Source organism: Sesamum indicum, linkage group LG13 (genome assembly GCF_026168435.1).
Source record: "Sesamum indicum cultivar Baizhima isolate 11 linkage group LG13, ASM2616843v1, whole genome shotgun sequence".
In the NCBI taxonomy this organism is placed as follows: Eukaryota; Viridiplantae; Streptophyta; class Magnoliopsida; order Lamiales; family Pedaliaceae; genus Sesamum; species Sesamum indicum.
Window position 1 is genome coordinate 4,321,401 of NC_142669.1, and position 27,101 is coordinate 4,348,501.

General features: G+C 35.0%; 1 protein-coding gene across 4 annotated transcripts; it reads right to left on the minus strand.

Moving 5' to 3' along the window:
• Positions 1–319: 319 nt before the first annotated feature.
• LOC148784405 (ubiquitin C-terminal hydrolase 12-like) lies at positions 320–17,951 on the minus strand. Of its 4 annotated transcripts, none has more exons than XM_088876989.1 (14): positions 17,534–17,951; positions 16,637–16,692; positions 16,350–16,527; positions 16,170–16,271; positions 15,979–16,050; positions 14,839–15,870; positions 14,644–14,718; positions 14,469–14,552; positions 5,413–5,471; positions 3,730–3,797; positions 2,937–2,995; positions 2,353–2,556; positions 1,263–1,330; positions 320–530 (listed from the first exon to the last, which is right to left on the minus strand). In XM_088876989.1, exons 3-6 carry the CDS (start codon positions 16,368–16,370, stop codon positions 15,757–15,759), a joined length of 309 nt encoding a protein of 102 aa, XP_088733115.1. In that variant the 5' UTR covers positions 16,371–16,527; positions 16,637–16,692; positions 17,534–17,951; the 3' UTR covers positions 320–530; positions 1,263–1,330; positions 2,353–2,556; positions 2,937–2,995; positions 3,730–3,797; positions 5,413–5,471; positions 14,469–14,552; positions 14,644–14,718; positions 14,839–15,756. The 4 variants fall into 4 exon arrangements, with proteins under 4 accessions (XP_088733115.1, XP_088733114.1, XP_088733116.1 ...); XM_088876988.1 differs by having other exon boundaries at positions 14,644–14,767; XM_088876990.1 differs by lacking the exon at positions 2,353–2,556 and having other exon boundaries at positions 14,644–14,767.
• Positions 17,952–27,101: the final 9,150 nt, after the last annotated feature.

Sequence of the window (27,101 nt, forward strand, 5' to 3'; positions counted from 1 at the left end):
GATACCCGACTACCTCAAGGGTCCGGCCAGGTGGGATATTAGGGGGATTTAACCGCAGTATAACAATAACAGTAATAATCAACAAATCAATTGACAAAACAAATAAATAATAAAAAAAATGTAGAAATTATAAAAGGAGGGGTTTCAGAGGTTACCACCACCAAGGCGAGATTGGCGATCAACGACGAGGCTCTGATACCACTTGTAGCACCCCCTTCGCTACAAGAGCTATATCTACGCTAAACATCATACTTATAGTAATCCCTATATTCATATATATACATTTGCACATAACTATGTAATTAATTTGCATACGTAATCCAACGTCAAAATAAGTATTATCAACCCACAACATCATATATATAAATATCAAACACCAAAAGAAATTTTCATGCTTACGTTCCCTCGATACAACAAAATATGATTTGTACTCTAACTGACAACAAGGAGAAAATAGCATACTGCCCCGACCTGCCTGACTAAAACGCGTAGACCTAGTCTTCAACAGTCAAACAGCTCAAAGTCTACTCCTGAAAGAAAATGTCAGCAGAGGGATAAGCCTGCCACTCAGTAAGCAAATAATCAGCCTTATCTATATATGCATGTCAAACACAGCCCAAACAAAATAAACAAACAACACGAATATAATACAATCAATTTAATTCCAACATAATCAACTTTATTACACCACATGACTATCTCATAATAAGACAACCAACCAGAATCCATTTTTCCTAGTTTGCTTACCAGAAGGTGATATTGTGTTTTTCCCGCCAACTCAATCTCACCGTTACATAAATTCAAGTGAACCCCCTTGACAGCCGGCTTATCAATCTCTTTTGGCACATAGCATTTTTTTTTCACATAGCATTTTTTTTTCACACGTAGCTGTTTCATTTCGCACATAGCACTTTCATATCGCCTTATAGGCTTTTCAACACATCAAGGGGTATTCACACCACAATTATATTCAATTTTCACCACTCCCTGATTTCCACATATCACCATTCTTGTAAGCAACTAGTAACGTAAAACCATATATCAATACATTCTCATTTTCAGACACCCACAACATAACATACAACAAATATGATATTTCAACGTATTTTCTCATTCCACGTACACAATACTATCAGTCAAATCAAATCATCCATCACTTATATATTTTCAGATAAATGCATGTCAGCATGAACCACAAATTCAGATAACAATAAAATCACAAATAAAGATACATATATAGATAATACTAATTAGTTACTTACCTCGACTTTACAACGCCTTTATCTATTCAATAGGTGGTGGTTCGGCATTTTCACTTTACCCTCGTATCCTATAATGAGTTATACCACACACAATTAATATATCGAGAAATCGTAATTTTCTTTAAATATAATACTAAATCTTATTCGTACGATTTTCAATAATTCTTTAATATTCCATTTCTATCGAAGTACAAATCTTCGTTTTTCCTCTTTAATAACATAATATTTCTTAAATGTAATTTTCAAATCATTTCTATGAATTCTCTACCAATTTATCGTTGCTATATAATTTAATTAAGCAACAATACATAGAATTACATATTTCGTTAATCATTCCGATGCAATTGTGTAAATTAGCTATAACGATAATTAAATACTACAAATCTAATAGTTTAATTACCCAACAATATCATTTTTATAGCAATTGTGATATTTAACTCGACACTAATTTAAATAGCCCAAATTATAAAATACTTCGATTAAATAGTACATCTCTCAATATAATCAACATTTAATAAATGAACTAAATAAATAATATATTTATATCAATTAATATAAATTAAAATAAAACTTACCTCACGCTGCGAATTGCCGAACAGAGAAGGAAATTGCGAATTTATAAATGTGATATTATGATAATTGGCTCACATATATATATATATGTCGGGGGTGGGCCGGTGGGTGAGGGCCCACCCCGAAACCTTTTCCTTCCTGTTTTTTTTTCTTTTCTTTTATCTTTCTTTTATATATATATATATATATTATTTACTAATATATATATATATACATATCATTTACATATATATCATATTATTATTTTATTAATTTAATAAGAGTTTTGTTAAAATACCCATCACGTCCCCCCTAAATTTCTTAATTAATTTAATTTGTTCTCAAATATTATAACGAGCTCCAATTTAATCCGTTCAAGTTTTATTATATTCCAATTATGGAACATAATTTATTTACCAATTAACTAAATTTCATAAAGATTTACCAATTAATACCCCAATTATGTATTACAATTTTTGGGGCGTCACAATTCTCCCCTCTTAATAAAAATTTCGTCCTCGAAATTTAACTAACTTACCGGCTCATGAAATAAATATAGGTATTTTTCTCTCATGTCCTCTGCATCATTCCAACAAACTGTTGCATAAAGGGATTCATTTCTGGTTGTGGGGCATTTCTATTTTTGGATTCTAACCCCTGATGTTCTGATCCAGAATCATGACGTTGCACAGACTCCAATGACTCAGTTGGGCCAGCAGCGTTTTCTCTTGACGCTTCTATCCTATATGAAATACACACATGTGAGTAGATTCCTAACATATACACCTTACATATAATATTACATTTCGTTTACTATCCCAAGAAAATCTCATCCCTGCTCTGATACCACCTAATGTAGCACTCCTTCGCTACAAGAGCTATATCTACGCTAAACATCATACTTATAGCAATCCCTGTGTTCATATATATACATTTGCGCATAACCATCTAATTAATTTGCATACGTAATCCCAACGTCATAATAGGTATTATCAACCCACAACATCATATATATACATATCAAACACCACAAGCAATTTTCATGCTTACGTTCCCTCTATACAACAAAATATGATTTGTACTCTAACTGACAACAAGGAGAAAATAGCATACTGCCCCGACCTGCCTGACTAAAACGCGTAGACCTAGTCTTCAACAGTCAAACAGCTCAAAGTCTACTCCTGAAAGAAAATGTCAGCAGAGGGATAAGCCTGCCACTCAGTAAGCAAATAATCAGCCTTATCTATATATGCATGTCAAACACAGCCCAAACAAAATAAACAAACAACACGAATATAATACAATCAATTTAATTCCAACATAATCAACTTTATTACACCACATGACTATCTCATAATAAGACAACCAACCAGAATCCATTTTTCCTAGTTTGCTTACCAGAAGGTGATATTGTGTTTTTCCCGCCAACTCAATCTCACCGTTACATAAATTCAAGTGAACACCCTTGACAGTCGGCTCATCAATCTCATTTCGCACATAGCTGTTTTATTCTGCACATAGCATTTTGTTTTCGCACATAGCACTTTCTTTTCGCACATAGCACTTTCATATCGCCTTATAGGCTTTTCAACACATCAAGGGGTATTCACACCACAATTATATTCAATTTCCACGACTCCCTCATTTTCACATATCACCATTCTTGTATGCAACTAGTAACATAAAACCATGTATCAATACATTCTCATTTTCAGACGCCCACAACATTACATACAACAAACATGATATTTCAACATATTTTCTTATTCCACGTATACAATACCATCAGTCAAATCAAATCATCTATCACTTATATACTTTCAGATAAATCCATGTCAGCATGAACCACAAATTCAGATAATAGTGAAATCACAAATAAAGATACATATATAAATAATACTAATTATTTACTTACCTCGACCTTACAACGCCTTTATCTATTCAATAGGTGGTGGTTCGGCCTTTTCACTTTACCCCCAAATCCTATAATGAGTTATACCACACACAATTAATATATCGAGAATATCGTAATTTCTTTTAAATATAATACTAAATCTTATTCGTACGATTTTCAATAATTCTTTAATATTCCCCTTCTATCGAAGTACAAATGTTCGTTTTTCCTCTTTAATAACATAATATTTCTTAAATATAATTTTCAAATCATTTCTATGAATTTTCTACCAATTTATCGTTGCTATATAATTTAATTAAGCAACAATATATAGAATTACATAATTCGTTAACCATTCCGATGGAATTGTGTAAATTAGCTATAACGATAATTAAATCTAACAAATCTAATATTTTAATTACCCAACTATATCATTTTTATAGCGATTGTGATATTTAACTCGACACTAATTTAAATAGCCAAAATTATAAAATACTCCAATTAAATAGTACATCGCTCAATATAATCAATATTTAATAAATAAACTAAATAAATAATATATTTATATAAATTAATAGAAATTAAAATAAAACTTACCTCTCGCTGCGAATTGCCGAACAGAGAAGGAAATTGCGAATTTATAAATGTGATATTATGATAATTGGCTCACATATATATATATATATATGTAGGGGGTGGGGCGGTGGGTGAGAGCCCACCCCCAAACCTTTTCCTTCCTCTTTTTTTTTTCTTTTCTTTGATCTTTCTTTTATATATATATATATTATTTACTAATATATATATACATATCATTTACATATATATATATATATATCATATTATTATTTTATTAATTTAATAAGAGTTTTCTTAAAATACCCATCATGTCCCTCCTAAATTTCTTAATTAATATAATTTGTTCTCAAATATTATAACGAGCTCCAATTTAACCCGTTCAAATTTTATTATATTCCAATTATGGAGCATAATTTATTTATCAATTAACTAAATTTCATAAAGATTTACCAATTAATCCCCCAATTATGTATTATAATTTTTGGGGTGTCACAATTCTCCCCTCCTAATAAAAATTTCGTTCTCGAAATTTAACTAACTTACCGGCTCATGAAATAAATATTGGTATTTTTCTCTCATGTCCTCTGCATCATTCCAACAAATTGTTGCATAAAGGGGTTCATTTCTGGTTGTGGGGCATTTCTATTTTGGGATTCTAACCTCTGATGTTCTGATCCAGAATCATGACCCTGCACAGACTCTAATGACTCAGTTGGGCCAGCAGCGTTTTCTCTTGACGCTTCCATCTTATATGAAATACACACATGTGAGTAGATTCCTAACATATACACCTTACATATAATATTACATTTCGTCTACTATCCCAAGGAAATCTAATCTCTGCTCTGATACCACCTAATGTGGCACCCCCTTTGCTACAAGAGCTATATCTATGCTAAACACCATAGTTATAGTAATCCCTGTGTTCATCTATATACGTTTGCACCTAACCATCTAATTAATTTGCATATGTAATCCCAACGTCATAATAGGTATTATCAACCCACAACATCATATATATACATATCAAACACCACAAGTAATTTTCATGCTTACGTTCCCTGTATACAACAAAATATGATTTGTACTCTAACTGATAACGAGGAGAAAATAGCATACTGGACCGACCTGCCTAAGTATAACCCGTAGACCTAGTATTCAGCAGTCAAACACCGCAAAGTCTACTCCTGAAAGAAAATGTCAGCAGAGGGATAAGCCTGCCACTTAGTAAGCAAATAACCAGCCTTATCTATGTATGCATGTCAAACACAGCCTAAACAAGATAAACAAGCAACACGAATAGAATACAATTAATTCAATTCCGACATAATCAACATTATTACACCACATGACTATCTCATAATAAGACAACCAACCAAACTCCATTTTTCCTAGTTTGCTTACCAGAAGGTGATATTGTGTTTTTCCCGCCAACTCAATCTCACCGTTACATAAATTCAAGTGAACCCCTTGAAAGCCGACTCATCAATCTCATTTCACACATAGCTGTTTCATTTCGCACATAGCACTTTCTTTTTGCACATAGCACTTTCATATCGCCTGATAGGCTTTTCAACACATCAAGGGGTATTCACACCACAATTATATTCAATTTCCACCACTCCCTCATTTTCACATATCACCATTCTTGTAAGCAACTAACGTAAAACCATATATCATTACATTCTCATTTTCAGACACCCACAACATAACATACAACAAACATGATATTTCAACGTATTTTCTCATTCCACGTACACAATACCATCAGTCAAATCAAATCATCCATCACTTATATACTTCCAGATAAATCCATGTCAGCATGAACCACAAATTTAGATAATAATAAAATCACAAATAAAGATATATATATAGATAATACTAATTATTTACATACGTCGACCTTACAATTCCTTTATCTATTCAATAGGTGGTGGTTCGGCCTTTTCACTTTACCCCCATATCCTATAATGAGTTATACCACACACAATTAATATATCGAGAATATTGTAATTTCTTTTAAATATAATACTAAATCTTATTCGTACGATTTCCCATAATTCTTTAATATTCCACTTCTATCGAAGTACAAATCTTCGTTTTTCCTCTTTAATAACATAATATTTCATAAATATAATTTTCAAATCATTTCTATGAATTTTCTACCAATTTATCTTTGTTATATAATTGAATTAAGCAACACTACATAGAATTACATATTTCGTTAATCATTTCGATGGAATTGTGTAAATTAGCTATAACGATAATTAAATCTAACAAATCTAATATTTTAATTACCCAACTATATCATTTTTATAGCAATTGTGATATTTAACTCGACACTAATTTAAATAACCAAAATTATAAAATACTCCAATTAAATAGTACATCACTCAATATAAACAACATTTAATAAATGAACTAAATAAATAATATATTTATATAAATTAATAGAAATCAAAATAAAACTTACCTCTCGCTGCGAATTGCCGAACAGAGAAGGAAATTGCGAATTTATAAATGTGATATTATGATAATTAGCTAAAATATATATATATATATATATATATATAGGGGGTGGGGCGGTGGGTGAGGGCCCACCCCCAAACCTTTTCCTTCCTCCTTTTTTTTTTTTCTTTTCTTTTATCTTTCTTTTATATATATATATATATATATATTATTTACTAATATATATATATACATATCATTTACATATATATATATCATATTATTATTTTATTAATTTAATAAGAGTTTTCTTAAAATACCCATCACATCCCTTCTAAATCTCTTAATTAATTTAATTTATTCTTAAATATTATAACGAGCTTCAATTTAACCCATTCAAGTGTTATTATATTCCAATTATGGAACATAATTTATTTACCAATCAACTAAATTTTATAAAAAGTTACCAATTAATCCCCCAATTATGTATTATAATTTTTGGGGCGTCACACCACTCTAGAGAGTTAAAGCCTCTCGTGGTATTTCCTTTAAAAAATGACCTATCAACTATTATAGAGAATGGAGTATGAAACTCCTTAAGATATTACAGGCCAATATTACAGACTTTGAATAATAAAAAATATGAACAAAAAATAAGAAATAATCATAATAATAGTATAGTTATGAACAGGCTTAGAACAACCAAATCCAAAACCAGTATATGAAAACACGGTCAGAAGGCACCGTTCCCATAAGCCAACCGATCCATGGTTACACCACCTCAAACCTCAACGAAAAGCACCTCTTAATTTCAGATCACAAAGATCCACAGGTTTAGCCACTGAGACCCAAATGGGTTCACTAAGAACTTTATGAGAGAAGAGGATAATACACAAAGAGAGAAGAACTCGTTATATTATGGCCGCGGATCAGACCCCCCCTTTTAAAGCTGGGGTGATCGATTGAATATGATAAGAGTAGGGTGGCTTTCCAAAAGCCATGGGTTTGGCTTTGGAAAGCCACCATTGTGGACGGTGGTGGTATAAGGTAAGGTAGAGGAAGAAAGAGCAGCAGGCGACGCAAGGAGAAAATGAGAGGGAAGAAATAAGGGTAGAAGATTAGGGTTAGGTATATAAGTAGATAGGTTCGTGGGTCGGGTTTGGAGATGGGTCTTCTAGATAGGTCGGCCTTGGTAGTTTTCAGTGGGCCTACATTTAAATAAGTCATTCGGCCACAATATATATAACAATATTAAAAAATTAGGGAATGAAGAATCAAACATGAAAACTGAACATTAAATGAAAATTTTAGAAAAAAATTAAAGTCAGTATTAGTCCCCTAACTTTGGCCATTTCTCGTTTTAATCCCTCAATTTTAAGCCATCCTATTTTAGTCCCATAACTTTCTAAACCACTCAATTTTGCTCCTTTGACAGAATCTGAACGGATTTGGGCTAAATTTTGGACTATTTTACCCCTCTAATACTTTCATGAGCGAATTTTAGTCCATTTTCACTACTCTTGCATTTTTTTTTGCATATTTTCATCCATGCTCGCCTAGAATGGTATATTAGATTTGATATGATTTATCTAATAATGGAGGAGACTTTTCGAGAGAAAATGAAACCGAATGAAAGTTTGATTTACTCTTAAAATAGGGAATATTTCTGAATTCTGGAATGGAAATTCTTAACAAGTGTTACAACGGTCCCAAAAGGATTGATCCAAAACTTCTCACGTCAGAAGAAGAACAGGAGTGGCTGAGAAATTTTGAGGTTCGACAAGTACTACCAGGAAATGCAGTAAGGCGTCTACACTCCACTGAAGTCCATGGTAGAATCCCAACCAGGAGAAACGAAACGGGTAAATTCCTATATAATTTCAGTTCTAAAAATTATGACTGATTGGAAGAACTCGAGCCGGATACATCGAAGATATCTCAAGATACGGGGGAGATATAAAAAATAGTTCAAGACTATGGACATAGGCTAATACACATACCTATAAAAATAGAATCTTTGAACCTAAAGGTGGACGAGGTCCTTAAGATCCTTCCCAATCTACACAAGGGCCTTACAGATCTGAGGGCAGAAATTACAGATATGAAACGAAACCAAAAGGAGAGCCCTGAGACATTAAAATTCAAACAAGAGCGTATTAGGGATGTCCTTGGAACAATACCTCTTCTACATCAGAAGGGGAATGCCACGGAGATTCCAAAGCCGAAGTCCAAAAAAGATCTGATTATCGCATCAATCAGAACTATAAAATAATGGAGGTAACGAGAGCAGATATATTGGATCTACTTGAATTGACGGAATCCTTTTCCCAACTTGCGATTGTAGATTTAGTCAATATCCAAATAAATGAGATCACTCCAGCGTTACCACCACTGGAGGGAAGTATATATTCTAATGATCCTCCACAGGATCAAACGATGAGAGAGAGTGCGGATTTCCACACTAATGCCACTCCAATGTTTGTGGGAACCAGGCTAAAGAAAAATTCAGGAAGAAATTCAAAGAGAGTGCCGAAGAATACACCTTGGGCAAGAACCATACTCCAGCCCTTACATCCATATGGGGCTATACTGAACTTGGATATTATCGATTTCCGAAAAACTGAGAAATTAATAGACGAATGGGTTGCAACCATCAAGATAGCAGCAACGACCCTAAAGCTTGATAAGGAAAACTTCATAAAGCTTGTAGAATTGAGCTTGGAGGGATCCGTAAAGATCGGATGGTATAATACTCCAGAAGATACCAAAGCCAGCATCCTTGCCAGAGATCCAAAAGGTGTGATTGCAAACCGACTAGGAAGACTTATCAAAATACACGTCATCGGAGATGAATACTTCGAAGGAAGTAGAGCAGAAAAGCCTAGAGAAAAGACTTATCAAATTAGACGGATGCTTATTTTAGTCACATGATTCCCCACATCGTGCTACACTAGTCTCTTGTCCCGGACTTTGGACCACTCATCGCTTGTATTGAATGGGGATAGACAGATGCAACTTGGAGTTATGTTTAGATTTGATAACTACCTTACTCTCTCACCGAATTTTATCCCTAGTGTGCAGAATGTCTGGCTACATGCTATTGTAGGCGTGCCTATGTATGCTGTTGCACGGAAGCTAAAGGCTTTAAAGCCAGTCTTCAGGCAGCAAAGGAGAAATAAGGGTGGCATTTCGCGCAATGTTCAGCTAGCAAAAGGTTTTCTTAAGATAGCCCAAGCATTACTGAGTATGGATCGATAAGACGAACTATTACTCTTACTGGAACACTGTTGTTGGATGGTATACGCCAAGGTAGTGAAGCTCGAGCAAATCATGCTACAATAACGGGCAAAGATGCAGTGGATGAAGAGAGGGGACCAATGCTCAAAAGTCTTCTTTCGCAAAATAGCCCAAAGAAGAACTGCTCGGAGGATCTTGCAGATCAATGACGAGCAAGGGAACACCTATACAGAGCCAGGAGCGGTTATTCAAGAGTTTATCTTCTTTTACCAGGCTCTATTAGGAGGGGTACAAAGACAACCGGCAATCAATATTGGGTACGTGAGACCATGGACGAGACATGTGTTGATTGAGGAGGACACCGAACTTCTCCTCAAACCAGTTACGCTGGATGAAGTCAAGCAGGCCATTTTTAACATCACAGACGACAAGGCACCGGGACCTGATGGATATTCTTCTAGGTTTTACAAAGCAACCTGGCTGATTGTGGGAACAGAAGTCACGTCAGCTATTCTAGACTTCTTTGCATCAGGTAGGATGAAGTAAATCAACACCACGCTTCTAGCATTAATCCCTAAGGTACACTCCCCTATGATGGTCATAGATTTTCGCTCTATTTCTTGCTTTAATGTCCTCTATAAGATCATTGCGAAAATTCTTGTTCAGAATTGAGTTTGACTTTGGATAAATTGATAAGCCCCCTATTAGGTGGCTTTTGTTCCGGGTCGTAGTATAGGCGATAATATTATGTTAGGATAGGAACTATTTACAGGATACAATCAAGCACGGCTTCCCCCACGATGTGCGCTTAAAGTGGACATTCGGAAAGCCTATGAAATGGTAGAATGGGATTTCCTCCTAACAGTTCTACACCTATTTGTGTTCTCTGCACAGTTCATTCGATGAGTGGAGGAGTGTATCACATCACCCTCGTTCTCGGTTGGTCTTAATGGGAAATCACACGGTTTCTTTGTAGGGTCACTAGGGTTACGACAGGGAGATCCGTTGTCACCGTATCTATTTTGTCTTAGTGATGGAGCTACTTCATTTACTCTTACTTCAATTGATTGATGAGGATATGCTATTCTCCTTTCATTGGAAATGTGGACCATCTAAATTATTTAAGCTTGGATTTGCCGATGCTTTACTACTTTTCTGTAAAGCTGATATAGACTCAATTGGAGTGTCCAAACGGGGTCTGGATCGATTTGCTGAGTTATCTGGACTACGGCTTAATGTGCAAAAGAGCCATCTCATTTTATCACTAGCGACACACGGGATGATAAACCAGTTATTAGCAGCGCTCGGGTTCTAGGAGGGGTATTTATTGATGCGATACCTGGGGCTTCCTCTAATCTCTTCTAGAAATATCAATAGCGGATTGCCAACCTCTATTGGCAAAAATTGATAGTTGCATGCAGGGTTGGGAGGGTACGACATTATCATTTGAAGGACGGATTCAGATTATTTGATCCGTTCTCATGGCTTTGAGTATCTATTGGGCTTATGCGGTCATTCTACCTAAAGGTGTTAAAAGAGAGATCGAGAAGAGATTGCACTCCTTCTTATCGAAAGGTGCTACTAGTGGGGCCTATGCAAAGGTAGCATGGAGAGTTGTGTGTAAGCCAGCTGCAGAGAGAGGACAGGGCTTAAGAGACACGCTATTCTTAACCGTGCCTTAATGGGTAAGAAATTATGCGATGTGATTCATTGTGATAGAACATCCATATGGGTGGAGTGGTTGTACCATGGAGGTTCGTGGGGTTGGAGAAAACTCATTCGCCTACGTACCGTTATTCAACCGTTGGTGGATTACCAAGTGGGTGATGGAGCTACCTTTTATTTGTGGTAGGACCCGTGGCACCCCTTCAGATCACTTATTCAAAGGCTCCCACGTGGCCGCGACTCACTGGTCTTAGACTCTCGGAGAAACTTAATAGGGTCATTATGGATGGGCATTGGCACTGGCCCTCATCACGGACATGTTAGGAGATTCTACAGAATTTGCCTATAATCCATGGAGACGATCATCGTGTTCATTGGCGAGATACGAATCGATGTCTCGCTGTTGCATTGCTATATCGTATCTTACACCCGCCGAGACCAAGGTAGGCTAGACTTCACTACTCTCGGGCTCCTTGAAGATCGGTAGACATACATTCATACTGTGGCTCGCTATATTAGGGAAACTATCCACGGCAAATAAACCGTGGTTGTCTTATCTTGGCATCTGTGTTCTTTGTGATGAAAGCAATAGAAACACATACACACTTATTTCTCCAATATTTTTATGCCAGATGATGCCTCATAGCTGTGAGACAGGATGTTCGATTTACATGCCTTATTAATGAAATTTACATTCACCCAAAAAATAAATAAATAAATCAACTTACACAAAACCCCCTACTTTATATATCTCTTTCAATAAATCTAATTCCTCAGACTTAAAATTTTATAAAAACACACATATGTCACAAAAGCTAAATGAACATTTATATTGACATTAAATTTCAGGGGATAAGGTAATTATCCACTTTGATTTGTTACTTTGTCCTTTCACATGTTCTTATACATAAGAAAACTTTAATCCTACTAACCTTTAAATATGACATCACAATGTCCTAATAGCCTAGCATAAAAATATTCTCATGTAATGTTATATTGATTAAACCAACAAAATTTTTTAACCTTCTTGAAAGCTTCAGAACATAGTGATAGAACTGCACAATGGCCAAGACTAAAACAATATAATAAACAAAAATTACTACAGAAGAGCAGAAACAAGTTCAGTAGCACTGCAATCTATCTCTTTATCTATCTATCTATCTATCTATCTATATATACAATTAAAAAAATAAACAATCTCCCAACAGTAATGTACATGAAGCCAAGTATAATTAACAATTACAAGTACTATGTACAACTCATACAACGAATCTAGAATACGATCCTCACTATCCATTCAAAAATAGTTGACTGGTCATCCATGGCACAAATCTAGAACACCCACAATAAGCTGTTAGATTACATGTGAATCGACGTGAAACCTTACATCAAGAGAAGATCTCCAATATATGTACAAATATGTATATTACACTCTCAATTTTGACAAATGTTTTACGGGTGAATGCAATTCATCCCTTGTGATATTGAAAATGAGCACATTATCCTCTATGAAAAAAATATAGCAATTTACCCTCCTATACTTTTTAAAAAATGAAGCAATTTACCTCCTTATATAGGGAGGTAAATTGCTTCATTTTGGAAATATATGGAGGTGAATTGTTGTATTTTAACATTACAGGGAGGTAAATCGCTATTTTATTTTTAACAAAAACCACCTAGAGGTGGGGGGAGCTTTTCGAAGTCCCCAGTCCTTCTATATTAAAATGCACAAAATAGTTACAGTGTGGAGAGCTACCTCCCTAGAATTTCTAACAAAGCCATAAACAAGGAGTACTATCCCTTACAAATAGAGCAGCATTAACAAGGAGTACTACTCCTTTACAATAAAAGACACAAATAGGTGTACTAGAAAATTATGGCGAGTCAAATCTCTATTTATTTTTTCATAAGGAGGTAATTTGCTCATTTGTGAGATCACAAAGGGTTGCTTGCCTTTTCCCATATGTTTTACTTATGATTTTTCAAGATCTGGCTATGTAAGGACCCCACTGGCGGCCACACTCCTAATTGTATATCCTCAAAGGCTTGTTATGTGAGGTGCAATATTGAAAAGAAGAGGTCATTGCAGATCTTAGTTAGAACTATTCTTATAGAAAACACAAACATATCATCGCAACTGCAGATATAAAACAAATATATGTTATGAATTCGTAAACTCAGTACGTTACATGCCTTATTTTTGTTTTTAGAGCAACTAAGGTACGTCTTGTGTTCTATAGCATGCCATATTAAGTTTTTGTTTTGCACGTAAGGGTCAAGGCTCATAATATAGCAATCAAACTATTTGTTCAATAGATAACTAAAAGGACATATAGCATGAAATGAAATTTTGATCTCCGAGAGGGCTAAAAAATGGACAATGTTTGCCTTGATTTGTTTTGAAAGTTTTGGTGTTGTTTTCAGATGTTTTGAAATAGAGACTCATTTATTTTTTGTCAAAATAAGTCTACATTAATTATAGCCCTACAACTAAAAAAATTATATACATACTCATACATATATATAAATATATATAAAAGAGACATGATTTGACAATGAATAATAGTTTTTATTTTCTTCTAAACAACACCAAACATACCATACATATTTTATATTATCTCCAAAAGCAAATCCAAACATACACACTATCTCTAACACATACTTATTTATCTTTGCTTTTCTCTCTCTATCTCCACAAAACACATCAAAACAAGTTAAAAATGAAACCAAACATAGTGTTAGATTTTCTGCAAAACTTTCGGCAAGATTATCAACATCGAGCAACAAAATCAAATTTATTAAAAAAAATGAAAATAAAACAAGGTATAGATTACTTGATTTGCTGCAGGAGCCTTTTAGCGGTATTGTTAACGTGTTCCAGTCCAAGATATTGCTCCCAAGAAGCACAAACTGCTTCTCTGTAGAGTTAAAACATATTATGAAATTTAAGCGCATCTGCATATAAATATTGTCATAGAGTGTGTCTCTGTGAGAGAGAATGAGTGAGACCTGGAAATGGTCGAACAAAGTATTTGAGTCCTCCAAGTTTTCTACTTGACTATGCGACACAAAAGCAAATCTCCACTGCATAAAATCGAGAAGATTCATGCAGAAAGTCGACGTTGTAGCATGCCTAACCACATAAGCATCATACCATCATTTTCATTTAAAGTGATTGTAACAATTAGGCTCGGGTTGTAATACCTTGTAAAATTCCTCATCTCGTACTTGCAACTTGTTCTGCACATGAAACTTGATACGAGACACAGTTTCACCATCATTGATCATCAAGAAAAATGGCTCGCCAAGATTTTTAATTCGCCGCCAAAAGCAAAATGAATATATAAGAATTAAAAGTAAGAAAATAGAAGAGATGCACTTACAGTTGAATTAGAGAGGTAGAACGAGTACAAATATTTGAGGAAAACTATGAAGTAACGAACTAAAAATACTACCATCTGGTTTTGAGTATCCTCATGCATGAAGTGACACACATGAATCAAACATTTACTTGGGCCAAGAAATTTCTCTTCCTCTGGTATTTGCAATGAGAAATTATAAAAGTGGAGAAATTGTTGATATTAAAGATGAACATATGTGGAAGCCAATTTTAAAGGAAAAAGTGTCGTAGCCTATCAAAGACACAGTACTAGCATGGAAAGCAATTACCAAGATATTTTTTGTTATGTGTATCACCTGAGAAATACAAGCATTTATATAATAGACTCACATATGTATAGAGATAGAAACAGACCTCCTCTACTCGTAAAGTCCAACGATTGTCATTTATTGCTGCAATCTTATCACTATTAGCATATATCTGTAGCAACTTGGAGTTTCAGCAACTTAAAAAAATAAGAATAGAAGGCTAGACATAAGGAATTTCTAACATCCATTTGGGAACACAATATACAATTTACTAAGTGAAGACCACATGGGCAAAATATAAAAACCTAGCAAGTACTGAGACTCAACTTCCAAGTCAGTGTACATATCTCCGACACGTGCAATTTGTGTGTACTCAACCCATACAAGATTTTTTAGCATAAAATAAATTGAATTTAACTATTTAAGTTGGATTATTAAGTAAAAGTTTAGAAGAATATTATTTTGATATTAATACTATGAAACTAATGAATGAAACAAAAAGAAGATGCAATAATTTAGGATCTTGTAGATCTTGTGTGAGAATACTTCCAGCAACCTGAGCTCTGCATTTAGACGAGAAAGTTTCACCTGTTTAACGAAACATTGCAACAGTTAACGCTATGTTATGCGACAAATCTTATAATTCTAGGAACACACACACGCACACTCCTAGTAATAACTTGTCAGCTTTATTACCTTCTCCTTGAGATGCTCAAGCACATCACCAACAATGCTTTCTTTTGGCAGACTAATACTGTGAGTTTCCAGCTATATATGGAAAACAAATAAGATATTTAATGTTTGCTAAATATGTAATAAATTTGAAAGTCTTGCATATGTATGCACTTCTATAGGAGCATAATGTCTGATTATGAATGAATACTCACTTCAGAGTTTGCCGCATAGCTAAAAGCTAGTTCGAGGATTCTCAACTCTTGCAATTCTGGTAGAGGTATATCCACTATTTCAAAGTACAGAATACCAGAAAGCTGAACAAGAAAGTAATGCTTTGTTAGTTTCACACCCTCATCAAATGAACCCCGACTTATAGTTGTATGAATGCATACTTGGTCGCAATGCAGCAGCATCTCTAACAAGTTTTCTACTCCTCGGTATCTTATAGGATGAGCTTTTGGTCGCTGAGAGTAGATATTATGTGATGTAAGCCGTAGTTTAGACGGATCATTGACTCCGAGTTGGTTTGCTACTCTCTTAACAACCTCATCATATGAATCAAGCTTTGACCTTCACAATTAATGAAATTTGAATAGCAGCGTTAAGTGGATCAATATTACCAACCATAACAAAGGAAGCTACACTCTAGAATTAAAAGTCTGTCTTCTATTGGACTCACAGTTGTAAACAAAATTCATCCTTTTCAGGCCTTTCCAACGAGCGAAAGTGGATAACCTGCAGAATACCAAACCAAAAAAGTCAGGATATATTCGATGAAAGTTAGAAGCATCACTTCAATGCTTTAACAAGAAGGTAGTTACGGGGAAAAAGAATACTTTTAGACTTAGAACCATTATTTTGGGGTCACTGAAAGGAAATAGATGTTATAAATGGGGTACATTGAGTAACTAATAGTGTCTAGGTATGCACACGCACATGCACACTTAGATAATAGGAATCAAGAACAGGTGCAAGAGAAAGAGCAAAAGTTTTAAAGAATCGTGGAAGATAATATGATGAGATCACTCGATAATATTATACTCTGATATGATTCATTGTTTCTCGGAGGTGACAATGTACAAATTTTATATTTTGTATAATTTTAAGCAAATAATAGCATAAAATACCAAAATCTTTCAATAGGTAAAACCTTTTGTAGTCAAACAAATAATACGGGCTAGGAAAGTAATTAATTATGATTTGTTCAGGCAAATAACGTATACAATAGTCAATATGAGGCACAACATCGACTATGTGATAAAAGGGGCCATTTCAAGGAGGAGAAATGCAAAGAGAGAAAACAAAAGAGAAGTTGAAGAGCAATAAAGCAACAAACATAGCCATCACACTAAGATAACGAGAAACAAGGAGCAAGAGAGGGGGAAATAGAAAGAGCGAGGAATTTCAAAGAATCGTGGAAGATAATAATTTGAGATCTGTTGGGAATTTATTCACAAAGTTATGAACCCAAATGAAACAATAACTACAGAGAGAATGGTGGATTTGAAAACCCTTATACAATAATTTCAAATCAATGAATAAAGAAAGAATAACAGAAAAATAGCAATACGGAAACCAGTAATGTAACCGGCTCAGGAGCCAGATCCAGCAGCCGAATGGCCAAGCGCCACCACTAGTCGGCAACCCACATGGTTGCAAAATTCCACTAAGAAGTTTCTTTAGAATCACCCAAAATTCCACTAAGAAGCCACCAAGATACAAAGACCCACAAAGAGACCACTTAGGCTTCATTTAGAATCACTCAAAATTCCACTTAGAAGTTTCTTTCACACTCTGCAAATATTCTCACAAAGTATTTTACAAAGAGGGGTTTTAGTTTTTTGTTGTTCAATCTGTTTAAAACCATAGAAGACCAATATATGTATCAGATAGAACACACTGAACAAAGATAGAAAGAGGTGAGATGATGAGAGATTTTCGAGAGCATTGGAAACTTGAGAGGAACAAAACCAGAGATAGAAAGAAGGGAGAGGAAGAGACATCGGCTGAATAGTGGAAGAATAGGGTTAAGTAGTGATTTAGGGTTAACTAGAAGAAGGGTTGGGCCACGTAATGGGCCGAGCAGCAAGTGGGCTGCCATCCAAGTGGGGGGGTAGGTCATGGGCCAAAAAATCCAACAACATCATTGGATAATATAATATTATACTCCAAAATGATTTATGCTTTCTTGGAGAGACAATGTACATGTTTTATATTTTCTATAATTTTAAGCGAATAATTGCATCAGATATCCAAATACTTCAATAGGTAAAACTTTTTTATGAAACAAATAATATGGGCTAGGAAAGTAATTTAACCGCGCTATCTTTAACTGTGCATCACATCACTAACTATGTGATAAAAGGGACTACCTCAAGGAGGAGAAACACGTAGAGAAAAATAAAAGATAAGTTTGAGAGCAAGCAAGAACGCAAATGTCTCATGTGGTAGTGAAATAAATGGGTTGTTCATCTTAAGACAATTTGCAGCACAGGGTGCTTGCAATAGCAATCTCCAATGTGGTAAATACGAGTCTCATCTATGTTAGTGCTATTTTTAAGTATAAAATTCAAGTAAAAACATAACAATTCATTTTCTAGGCGCGAGATATTGGATAAGCGTAAGCTCGAGACAGCTAGACATATGATTTTCGGTCAAATGCAAAGCTACTATATGAAGTCTAAAATTATAAATAACTATTGATATTACACTACAAAGGGAACCTATAGAAGAGAATTTGAGTGAGAAGGAACTATTTGAAAGAATAACAAGGACAACATCTAGTAGAGTTATACTCTCATTATAAAAAACTAAAAGTTGAAGGTTAGAAGGAAGTACGCACGTGCATGGTCATCTGCTCCTAGGTCCGGATGGAGGAACATATAAAGTGAGTTTTCACATAATTGCGCATACGCATGTACGTCGGGAGAGAGACTAGGTCTAGTTTTCACATAATTGCGCATAATTTTGTTACAAATTAGCAACATTAACTATCAATTACCGTAATTATAATAAATATTATTCAATCAAAAAATTCCTTTTAATCTAATAAAAAAAATCAAACTTATAGAAAATTAAGATTGAGCCAAAATTACTGAATTAAGCATTCGAAAATCTTAATTGGGGACCTCTCAACTAGCTTACAAGCTCTTCTTTTCTGATCAGGAACCACACTCCACATCTGGTAGACGCGAACAAATCAAAACACGTGGCCCCATGGAGATCGCCATATTCGATCGGAATCGGTAAGTATGTATTTTATGCTTTCATTTATTTAAGTTTCTAGATTCAATCTAACCCCGTCCAACACCCTTTCTAAATAATGTTTATACATATATTTAATTTAATCAAAAGTTTAAACTTTCATTTACTGCATATGTTGGTTAAACAAATTATATTTAGCATAATAACTTGTTTAATATTTATAAATGTTAATTTTATTTTTTTTAAAAAAAATTATGTTAATGAATTGAAGAAATAGAAAATTTCATCAACTTTTGCAAATTAGACCTATCGGGTTCAGAATTGAATCTGGATGGGGGTGGGTCTGGAGACCGGACGAGGGCGGATTCAAGTGCAATTAAAAGTAGCATGGTCTAAATGAGGCATAGGTCATATATCAGATCACTACCCTAGGCCACTCTATGGTAGATTTCAGATCACTACCCTAGGCCACTCTATGGATGCGAGTAAACTACATGACAGAAAAATCAATCTTCCAAGAAGCTACTGGTTGAGACCGAGCCTTTATATCTATTATTATAGCACTTTTGAGTTTAACTTCAAAAATTTCTGAAATTTTAAAAAAATTGGATTTTTATAAATATGTAATTTTAAGAAAAACAAGTTAAGTAATTTTAAAAAATTTCCACAATTTTAAAAATTTAAAAAAAGTTGAAATTTAAAAAAAAACTCTGATTTTTTTTTAAATTACAGAATTTAAAAACATTTTTTGAAATTAAAAAAATCACATTTTTTTTAAATTTTCAAAAAATCAGAAAATTTTCAGAAAAGCTTCAAAAATTTCTGAAATTTTAAAGAATTTGGCATTTTTTTTAAAAATTAAGAATTTGAAAAAGAAACATCAATAATTTAAAAACATTTACCGAATTCGGGGATGGGGGTTGGGTTCTGTGGTGGGGGTGGGTGGAAGGGGGGGAGAGAGAGGAAGAGAGAGAGAAAGAGAGGAAATAGGAAAGAATGAAAGGAAGAGTGGAAAAACTCATCAAAGTGTTGTATATCTATCTTTTTTGGAACGGTCAAGGCTGTTACCAAAATCATTACTAAGAGAGATGCAAAAATTAAAAGGCCGTCATGAAAAGAATTATAATAATATAGTCATGCAAAAAGTCGTTAAAAATGCCGATACAAATAATATAGTGTATGGTAGTCGTGTAAAAATCCGTTACAAAGAGTAATACAAAATATGGATACGACGTCGTTTCATTCAGTGGTGTGCCTAAGGCCGTTACAAAGAGTGTTCTAAATAATTATTTATTCTTATTGAAATTGTCTTGAAAAAATTATCGTTTTCGATAATTTAATGCTGTGGAAACGTATCATAGTAGTTGAACAATATAATTGAAATATATTAAAGAAACAAAATTTTTTATTTGACATTGATACATGTACCCAGTATACAATAATTTGTATATTCATAAATGTCAGTATTACATTGATGTAACTATCATCTTATAGTGTCGAACTGCATGGGTTAATCGGGCCAACAAAATTAGGATCAAACCGTCAGATATAATCACACTTATAAAAGAATTCATTAAGCCAAGTTGTAACCTTATTAGATGTACGGATTTCAACATATTATGCTTGAAACGTAATAGTAATTATTCAAGATGGTGTATTTATAAATTAGGCCATGTGATTTATAATCATACCGTCTGATATGATTTAATGGACACATACTGTATATATTTAAATTTGGTATGAATCGGGAACCTGGATGTAAAGATAATGCATTTTTCAGTCTGAATTTTCGAGATAGCTCGTTTTCTGTAACTTCTTTTGTAATAGCTGGAATAATTTATTGGAATGGATGGCCAAAGGCCAATTGAATTGGGGGTTTTTGAGAACCATTCAAGCAATCTTTATTTAAGCAATGTTGCCCTGATAAATATGGTAAGAATTCATTGTCGGCACATGTATCTGTTGTGCTTACTGAAGTACGTCAACCACTAGTTGGAAGTTACAATAGATGCCCACAGACAACCTTAACAACAGTGCAACAGTATGACTGCATATTGGATGGCGGTCATGAAACCAACTACTTAGGGTTGGGTCTGAAATGTTCCAAATCAAGGACCTCGAGACTGAGACTTGCATTAAGGGTTACATTCATTTGATGAGCGTTGTGTTTCATCGGCAATAGACTTAAGATGTCTATGCGATCTTAATGGGTCAATTAGCTAGGTGTCGAATCGACTCAACTGACTCGCAGAGATCATCATATGGAGGCTTAGTCGATATGACTTGAGTCCCCAACTCCAGTAGTACGAGAGTAGTCCTTAGAATTAAGGAATCATGGCAGTCATGTGCATGGATTACTGTTTCTTAGATTTGTGCGAGAGGTGATCGTGTTTCAGACACAGTCTGAAAAGCCTTATCTAGTGCAGTCAAAGTATGTAACGAGGACGGTGAGTTCGAAGAAGAGGATCCTTCCCCTGTTAAAACGTGACAGAGGTATCACCTATACTCTTGGAGATGCGTTAACACTCTATAAAGCTGTAGTCATAGTCATTAGTCGAATAGGAAATAAAGGTTCCTATGTTAGCTCCATTAAATATATTATCGTTTAATTTTAACTACATCGATCACTCGGGAATTCCAAGGGTACACCCCTTGGAATTATGATTTAATTGTGCTTTTATTTTAATTTACGCAATTCGTTATTATCGCTTTCACTTGTGCGTTCCCAGGCCGATCCACTCGCACTTTCCGGTGCTTTCATAATTTACCTTTGTACCAGCCTTTGTAACGGCCAATCGAAATTAAATTTCCACCTTTTTTATTTTGATTTCAGAACTTCTAATTTGTAACTGCATTTGTAACGGCTATTTGCAATGTGGCCGTTAAAAAATTTCATTCCCCGTTTTACATTTTTGGCGCCAAAAGTTTGTCGTCTTAAATTGTAAGGCCATTGTAATGGCTTTGTCATTAATTTGGCCATTCCAAAAAAATGAATGGTTAGAAAGAATTCAAAAATTTTATAAACTTTTTTTTCATTTTACAAAATTGCAAAATAAAAATATTTTATTACAAAAAATATACACTATGTACCTCGTATTCATCCTCATCTGTCCTGTAGTCCTCAAAGTTGTCTTCATCATCCTCTTCATCTTCATTATCAGTTTGACCATCTTTAGTCCGTAGAGTACCTACACCCTGTTGATGTGCAATTCGTAAACTATTGGGATCACGTGAATCATACAACTAATTGTCCGTAGCAACTTCAGGGACTGGTATGACTTTCTCCGGCTGATATATGATCTCAGTCCACTTGGACTGATTGACAACTCTCCGATCCTTGATTTTGCAAACAACCATTCAATTCGCTTTGTCTCTCTTCATACTTAGGTACTTAGTGTTGTACACTTGTACTGCATGATCTGCAAGTATGAATGAGACATCCTTTTGGTACACTTTTTTGATGTTTACATGAACAAGGTGATAGCGTGGGCGTACCTTCATGCCTCTTACTAGATTGATCCACCGACACTTGAACAGAACGATGTGGAAGTTGGAAATAAGTGGGTATGTCAATTGAATGATCTCTTCGATGATTCCGTAGAAGTTATTGTCCTCGTTTGTATACAATGAACTTTTGACACGCACCCCACAATTCATGGTTTACTTGCCGGCATTATGACGTTCCGTGTGGAATTTTTCCCATTCATAAAATAGCAAGGGATCGATGTCACTTCTACACTTGGACCCCAATAGTGAGACTTAAGGAACTTGTTGTCCGTGTAGTTGAACTCGGGATGTACCTTCACATTCATATATTAATCAGATATTCAATATATTGCACAAAATAATTTTAAAAATTCAAAAATAAATATATTAGCTTACACATCGTTTGAACCAATCCTTGAACTCATTCGATACAAGTCGATCAATAATTGGGTCAACTAAATGGTGGTGTTGGTACAAAATGTACGTTAGGATGACGTGCCGGTTTGGTCCACTAAGCCATCTGCTCTTCGAGGCATCACTAGCCCGACTAGGGTAGTTGAAAATATAGACACCTTGATTCCATCATTGCTTCTCGTGCGCTCATCATTTCGACGAGTCATACTTCATTTGGATTGCACGTTCGACTCAAAGTATTGTGAAAAAAACAAATCGATTTCTTCGACAATGTATGCCTCAACAATTGATGCTTCGACATGTGCTTTATTTTTCACCTTTTTCTTCAATTCACATAAGAACCTTTCAAATGGGTACATCCACCTGTACTGCACTGGCCTCCCTTCGCGAGCGTCATACGACAGGTGACCAATGAGGTGCTCCATTGACTCAAAAAAAACTGGAGGAACTATTTTATCAAAGTTGCACAGTATAATAGCAATACTGTTTTCTAACTCATGTAGCTTGACGACATCAAGCATGGTCGAGCATATGCTTTGAAATAAAAGACTAACCTCCGTTAATGCACTCCGTACATGCTCGAGAAGCATCTCAGAAAATGGAATTAGGATCAATTTCTGCATGAATACGTGATATTCGTGGCTCTTCATGCCGTGCATCCATAATTCTGTCAGGTTGATGCGGTGGGCAAGGTTAGATGCGTAGCCATCAGAAACTTAAGACCACGAATCCATTCACATATATATATTTATTTTCCTTCGTCAGGGTATAGACTAGTTTAGGCATAACGTTCGATCTACGTTCATCCAACTCAAGCTCCGGACGATTACAGATGATCTTCAAATCCCTGTGTGCATTCAAATTATCCATTGTCTTTTCCTTGATGTCCATGACGGCATTGAATGTATTATCAAACACATTTTTCTTAATGTGTATGATCTCAAGGTTGTGGCGGATCAGATGCGTTGCCCAGTACAGAACATCAGGGAGAAACTATATGTGGCAGTCTAAGTAGCACGCCTTCCTACCGTGCTGCAAATGGAATGCCCCTGTGTCATCCATACAACCCATAATAATGGTGGTACTCTACCCAGACGCTATCCTATAGGCGGGTAAATCATTCACAGTCTACATTGATGCCGCCCGCATGATGAATGCGTTGTCCGTGGCATTGTCGTACGTTCGAACCCCCACCATAACTGCACCAGCTCTTCGATCGACAATTCCAAATACACATCGATCAAATGCTTTAGATTAGAAGGGCGAAGGATCACCATCTTAAGAAACATGTACTCAGAACTCGTGCACATACCAGGGGGGAGATTGAATGGTGTAATGATAATGGGCCAACATGAATAAGTACGATCATACTGACCGTGCGATGCAAAATCATCTGTGCAAAGGCCCAACCGACATTACGCGACTCTTATACAAAATCGAGATACGTCGAGTCAAAATGCTTCCAATCCTCAGCATCGGATGGATGACACATTGACCCCTCTCAGTCTGATGATTGGCATGTCACGTCATGTGCGCGGCAGTTGCCCTCCAAGAATACAACCTCTACATACGGAGAGTAAGCAGCAAGTACCTAAGGACATCATAACATTCTAGCATAAATCCTCGCATATGTAAGTGATAATTGACATCGTAGGGTGTTCTGAACTTCGTGTTTTTGCATTTTCGGCAAGGGCACCTAATTTTATCTTCATCCATATGTCCACGCTGACCCTTTGCCCATTCTATAAAAGTCTTAGTCCCATACTCAAACTCCAGTGTACAACCTGCCCTCTTTGGAAGGTTCTTATTATACATCCATCTCCTCAATTCTCGTAACATAATGATATATATATATATATAACTGTATTTATATGTATATATAATTAATTTTCTTATTTGACGACAAAAATTACACTACAGCATTTATGAGAATACATATATTTAACATGATCTAAGATTAATAAAAAAATAATAAAACTAAAATAAGTAAACTACAATTAATATAATTAAACACAATAAAATATTAAATTAGCGGTTGTTACCTGGTCAACCAACTTAAGAGATGATCTGCATTAGTTGATGGTCCAAAATTTGAGTAATAATATACAAACTAATTAAGTGTAAATGCAGGAAAATCAGAGTATTGAGAGTGTCTGTGGTTAATAAGAATTTCTACAACAAATGGAATGAAATGAAATGAAAACAACTTGCACATATACTTGGAACTCTTAGTATATCCTTGAAGACTAACCATTAGAAAATGAAGCCATTATTTTGTAAAGGACTTTGTAATGGTCATTACAAAAATCTATATCTAATGTCACAGCTTTTTTAGTGTTGTCTTCTTATATAATTTTTTGGGGGTTTTCTCACTGCCATTGCAACGGATCCTTATTTAACCAAAAAGCCAATACAAAGAAAACTAGCGATTATAAAAACCATAGAAAATTAGTAATAACCAATAAATTATAGCGGTTTCAGGCACCACTATAAAATAAATACTTTTTAGTTACCCCCTCAATCACATCAGCACGTCCCATTCGTTACAAAATTGTTATAGAGGTCGTGTGTATTTTAATTTTATTGATGATGATGTCTTTCAATTTTACATTATTGATGTGATATGAAAGGATTTCAAACTAATTATTTTTAATCAAATATTAATCTAATTAGACATTTGCATTAGCAGTATTGTTATCACAAGATCTAATAATTCTGCTAACTTTGTAAAATTATTATTTGCATTCTGCATTTACTTCTAAATTTTGAAATATCATTGCATAAGATATTATTTTTTGCCATTATTTGCAATTTTTAATTTTATATTTTTAGTGTGATTTCTTGATCTTATTCGTATGAATCTAATTGGTATTATCTATATCTTATTCAATAACATATTATGTTCTTATAAACTTAGTGTTCGGCTGAGGTTATTTGAAACATCTTACATGCTCCTAAATCTTATAAGTTGTTTTAAGAGTTTAAAAATGTTAAATTCCATTTCAGAAACCTAACAACCTTTTGGATCTATCCCTGTAGATCTTGATGGTAAGGATGTAGGAGGCTTTACCCATATCCTTCATAAACAATTGAGTGGACAATCATACTTTTATGTTTCCGAACATCTTGACACCATTCCCAATGAGCAAGATCTCGTCGACATAAAGGCCAAGGTACGCAACTGAGCTCCCACTGATCTTTTTGTATACACAAGAATCAGATTCTGTTCTTGATGAAATCATATCCCCGTATGACTTCATGAAAATACATGTTCCAGCTTCAGGAAGCTTGTTTGAGGCCATAGACCTTTGGAGACAACAGACTTTCTGTTATTCTCCAACAGAGGTGAAACCTTTCGGTTGATCCATGTAGATCTATTCCTCAACAAAACCATTTAGGAAGGCCGTTTTCACGTCCATCTTTCATATCACAGTCATACCATGCTGCTATAGCAAGCATTATCCAAATGGATTTGGCCATGGTCACGAGAGAATAAGTTTCCTAAAAGTCTATCCCGAGTCGTTGAGTGTTTCCTATTGCCACGAACCTAACATTGAAGGTAGTAACCTCCCCGTCAACTCCAAGCTTACGTTTGTAGGCCCATTTCCAACCAATTGGCTTAACACTTTTAGGATGATCCACGAGGGTTCAAACTTAGTTTGAACTCATTGAGTCCATTTCGGATTTCATGACTTCAAGCCACTTATCCCTATCGATATCAGACCTCGCTTCTCCGTATGTTCTTGGATCATTATCCAATTGGCTAGTGAAGCTTAAGAATCCATACCTATCAGGTGGTTGGGATACTCTGGTTGACCTACGGAGAACTGGAGCACTATCACGAGGAACCTTAGGTATAGATGGCGTTGCATTATCCTGATGAGGTATCCCATTTGAGTTTTCATGTAGTTCCTCATCAAGTCAGCTATTCGTAGAAAAACCCTTTTCCAAGAATACTGCGTTCCTCCAGACAAAGACTTATTGTTCCGACGGGTCATAGAAATAGTACCCCCCAGTTTCTTTCAGATATTCGATAAACC

What these genes read in the sequence shown, in the direction of transcription:
- LOC148784405 (XM_088876989.1), bottom strand. Translation starts at nt 16,370, where the DNA reads ATGCTGCTGCATTGCGACCAA. An exon ending in TGCTGCTGCATTGCGACCAA is followed by an intron (nt 16,272 to 16,349) that starts GTATGCATTCAT and finishes TTTCTTGTTCAG; the next exon opens with CTTTCTGGTATTCTGTACTT. An exon ending in TTGAGCATCTCAAGGAGAAG is followed by an intron (nt 15,871 to 15,978) that starts GTAATAAAGCTG and finishes TTCGTTAAACAG; the next exon opens with GTGAAACTTTCTCGTCTAAA.